The sequence below is a fragment of the Solanum pennellii genome, chromosome 4 (assembly GCF_001406875.1).
Source record: "Solanum pennellii chromosome 4, SPENNV200".
Classification (NCBI taxonomy): domain Eukaryota; kingdom Viridiplantae; phylum Streptophyta; class Magnoliopsida; order Solanales; family Solanaceae; genus Solanum; species Solanum pennellii.
In genome coordinates this window covers 12,929,441-12,932,983 of record NC_028640.1, presented here as the reverse complement: position 1 = coordinate 12,932,983, position 3,543 = coordinate 12,929,441, and the positions used below count along the sequence as shown (strand labels likewise).

General features: G+C 30.3%; 1 protein-coding gene across 2 annotated transcripts; it reads right to left on the bottom strand.

Annotated features, from left to right (window-relative positions):
• Positions 1-230: 230 nt before the first annotated feature.
• On the bottom strand, positions 231-1,514 carry LOC114076948. 2 transcript variants are annotated; one of them, XM_027916750.1, is made up of 2 exons: positions 1,368-1,514; positions 231-1,289 (listed from the first exon to the last, which is right to left on the bottom strand). In XM_027916750.1, exon 2 carries the CDS (start codon positions 1,257-1,259, stop codon positions 516-518), a length of 744 nt encoding a protein of 247 aa, XP_027772551.1. In that variant the 5' UTR covers positions 1,260-1,289; positions 1,368-1,514; the 3' UTR covers positions 231-515. The 2 variants fall into 2 exon arrangements, with proteins under 2 accessions (XP_027772551.1, XP_027772550.1); XM_027916749.1 differs by having other exon boundaries at positions 231-1,283; positions 1,368-1,513.
• Between the last annotated feature and the right edge of the window lie 2,029 nt (positions 1,515-3,543).

Below are 3,543 nucleotides of genomic sequence, written 5' to 3'. Positions count from 1 at the left end.
TAAATTAATATTTATGTAAAACAAAAATCTTTTGAGACAATCTTTAAATATTCATAAATATGTACTTATATATATATATAAAATATATTTATTATTTAGGAATTCCAAAAGGGACAAAATTGTTAAATATAACTTGAATTTTTTTTGAATTTAATTTTAAAATAATTATTTTAAATCATTTAAGATTGTAGAAGTTCGATGATAAATATATATTGTGGAGTTCCAAAATGTAGTGTCAACAACAAGAGTTATTTTTCCAACATCTTTTTAACTCTATCTTGATTATCCAAGTGAACTAGATAGACAATTATATTTATCCTTATTACACAAGACTGTTCTGCATACATCTAAATTGATTTGGATTATATTGAATTTGTTCTTGATTATACAAGTCTATGCTATAGAATTTGAAATAAGATTCTCTCTACAATATTATAATGTATATTCATACATGTACCAATTACTTAGCATTGTTTGTGAAAAATGAAAATTTGGATCTTTTATCTTTTTCTTCACTAAACTATTCTTCCTTTCTCCTCTTTCATTTCTTCAGCCCTTTTCTCAAGCATCTCCTTGTAGCTACACTTGCCAAAATGATCATTTTTATTAGTCATTCCAACTCCAATTGGAGAATCATATATTGGAGATGAAACGGCGTCCTCAAATACATCACACGTTGATAAAGATGCCGGGCTTATTGCTTCTTCAATTTCTGATTTTTCATTTGACATTATGATTTGTTCTTTTGAAGCATCAGAGTTATGTGTAACGTCTTTTATTGTTGACTCTTGATTGACATCGATCCTTATCTCTTTCTCCCTAGCATTCTTGGATCCCCAACGAGTCAGACATGAAATCCAGAAATTCAACCAAGCTATAAGATGAACGAGTGCCCAATCAAGAAATGGCACCTGATGAATAATCATAGGCAACTTTTCCATCACATCAGCAAATTTTTCTGGTAGATTTTCTATAACGTGAGCTAGCTCATCAATCTTATCAAACAATCTAGACGATGGCGGAAAAAACTTTTCTATCATAATTTCTGAACAAAGTATACATTTGTCTATAAAAGAGAGGATTGATAGCCATTGGAACTGCATTGTGTATAAAATTGGCATTATATAACTCATCCCTATCCATATTTTCTTTATTATTGATCCAATAGGTCCATTAAATTCCTCTGTTTTTCTGGAGGCAATGTGGATTATAGCAATGATTGAAGCTACACAAGTGTATAAGGGACGACGTCTTGACATTTTTTTGCTTACTAAATTTGATCCCTGAAACTTGAAATTGCATGGTTGAATTCAGATAATTAGAACAATAAAATATAACAAAGATTTTTGAAAATAGACGACGTCTACCTTGGATGTAAATGTTTCTTTTCACTTGACCATTCTTTAAGCAATCTTATGTTTCCTTGTTTACATGTATAAAATTATAGATATTTAGAAAATAGTTGTAGACCAAAAGGAAGATAGATCTTGAGGAATTGTTTGAATCTAGCTAGTTGTGAGTTGTAGGTTGGCATCTGTTGTAGCAATTCTATGGTTAAGACTTCCTACATTTAGTTATAATAACCATCTCAATATTTCTCCCTAAATTGTTTTATTTTATATAGTTTAATATGATGCCTAATCTAATGGATCATTATTAATGATTACAATTCTTCTATTTAGGTCCAATGACAAAAAAATAATTATTTTTGTTTGCTTTCCTTTGCTTTAGAGAAAGATATTCAAGATAGCTTATCTCCTACTCAAACAATGTTGGTCAACTCTCATTCCTATTTAGTAACTTTCATACATTACGACTATACACTGTGTCTACTTCATACTTCAAGAGCTTCATTGTTATTAATTTGTTAGGAATATGCATCATCACGATTAATGAAACTTATAGTAGATTATAGTATGCAATACCCTAGATCATTCATCACATTCATATTTCTTATCATCTCTTGTTCTTGACTTTGAGTTCATCATTATGTACTTGTCTCGTTGACAAAACATAAAGGACGTCAATGAACACAATTGACGTGATAATATCTAATAATCTTCCTCATCTCATGAATCTCTTAATCTGAACATGATATTCTTTTATAGAAATATCTCTCCTGAACGAATCTAGCATGATCTCCTGGCAAAATTCTAGGGTACCAAACATCAAACTGAATCACAAGAAACCGATTAAAGTCATGAGGGTACAATGTGAAGTTATTTAAAATTTTCATAACTTCAGACAATAGCAAGTAGAGACTAAATTTCGCCTTATGGATCACTACATGCATACATGACATGAAACATGTATTACAGTACTGACCCCTTACAATGGAGCTTATGTGTTTAATTAAACACTGTGCATATGATAGTTCAGACAACTCATGTCTAACTTTGAGTTCACAAATCTTCTGATCAATTAATTCTTCAGAACTCAATCTTGAATTAGAAACAAACTAACTCATTTTAATCACACATGATTAAACACAAACAAACAAACGACATTGTGATTATAAACTTCTATCTCTCTAATATCACCACTTGGACAATAATTATTTTGTAACTGTCTCGTCTCTGCTTGTCACATACACAATATTAGCGATTGCATGCGCGAATAGGCCAATACTTTTGTCTATTTGACATACTTTTTATCCTCATAAGTTTTTGTACACTTAACATCAGTAATATCAATTTACATGAGCATGCTTGGGAAAAATAAAAATATAAATACATAAGCATCTACCTAAACCCTATGACTTCACATCTATTTCATATAATTACATTATACGAGTTTCGTTAAGGGACATGCTACCATTTGATGCGTAGTTATGTATTTTACGTTGAGTTTCTTCTAATGTAACATTTCTCTTACAAAATTATATTTTATGTGAATGTGTTTCGTCTTTCCATGGTACTTCAGGTCCTTTTTTTTGACTATTGAAATTTGATTAATACAATTAATTATGACATGCTCAAAAACATTGTTATACACACCTAGACAATTCTTAAGCCAAATATCTTCTTGCACAAATGATGAAATTGCTAGGAATTTAGTTTCTATTGTAAATAAGGTTATACATGACTGCTTCTTGCTACTCCATGATATGACACCATCATAAAGAAAACATAAATATCCAGAGGTGGATTTTCTCTCATTAAATCTCCTCCACGATCAACAATTGTGTAGTCTTTGAGTTTTAGATCATTCCGCTGATAACAAAAGGAATAGTCAATTGTGTCTTTTGTATAACTTAATATCCTTTTAACTACTTTTAATATTGCATTCCTCAGTCAGTTTGAAATATACTAACCATAAACCAACAATAACAAATATCCAGTATAGTACACATCATAGCACGCATAAGACTTTTAACTGCATTGACATAAGGAATTTTTCTCATTTGTTCCTTCCCATTTGGAGTATAAGGGCACATCATTTGATCAAAAACTTTACTTTTAGAGACTGGAGTATTTATGTAAGGATCCCAAAATGAATTAGGTTGAAATATAGTCTATCATGAGTAGCATGAACTTAGAAGGT

Coding starts and splice junctions, on each gene's coding strand:
- LOC114076948 (XM_027916750.1), bottom strand. CDS start 1,259: ATGTCAAGACGTCGTCCCTTATACACTTGTGTAGCTTCAATCATTGCT.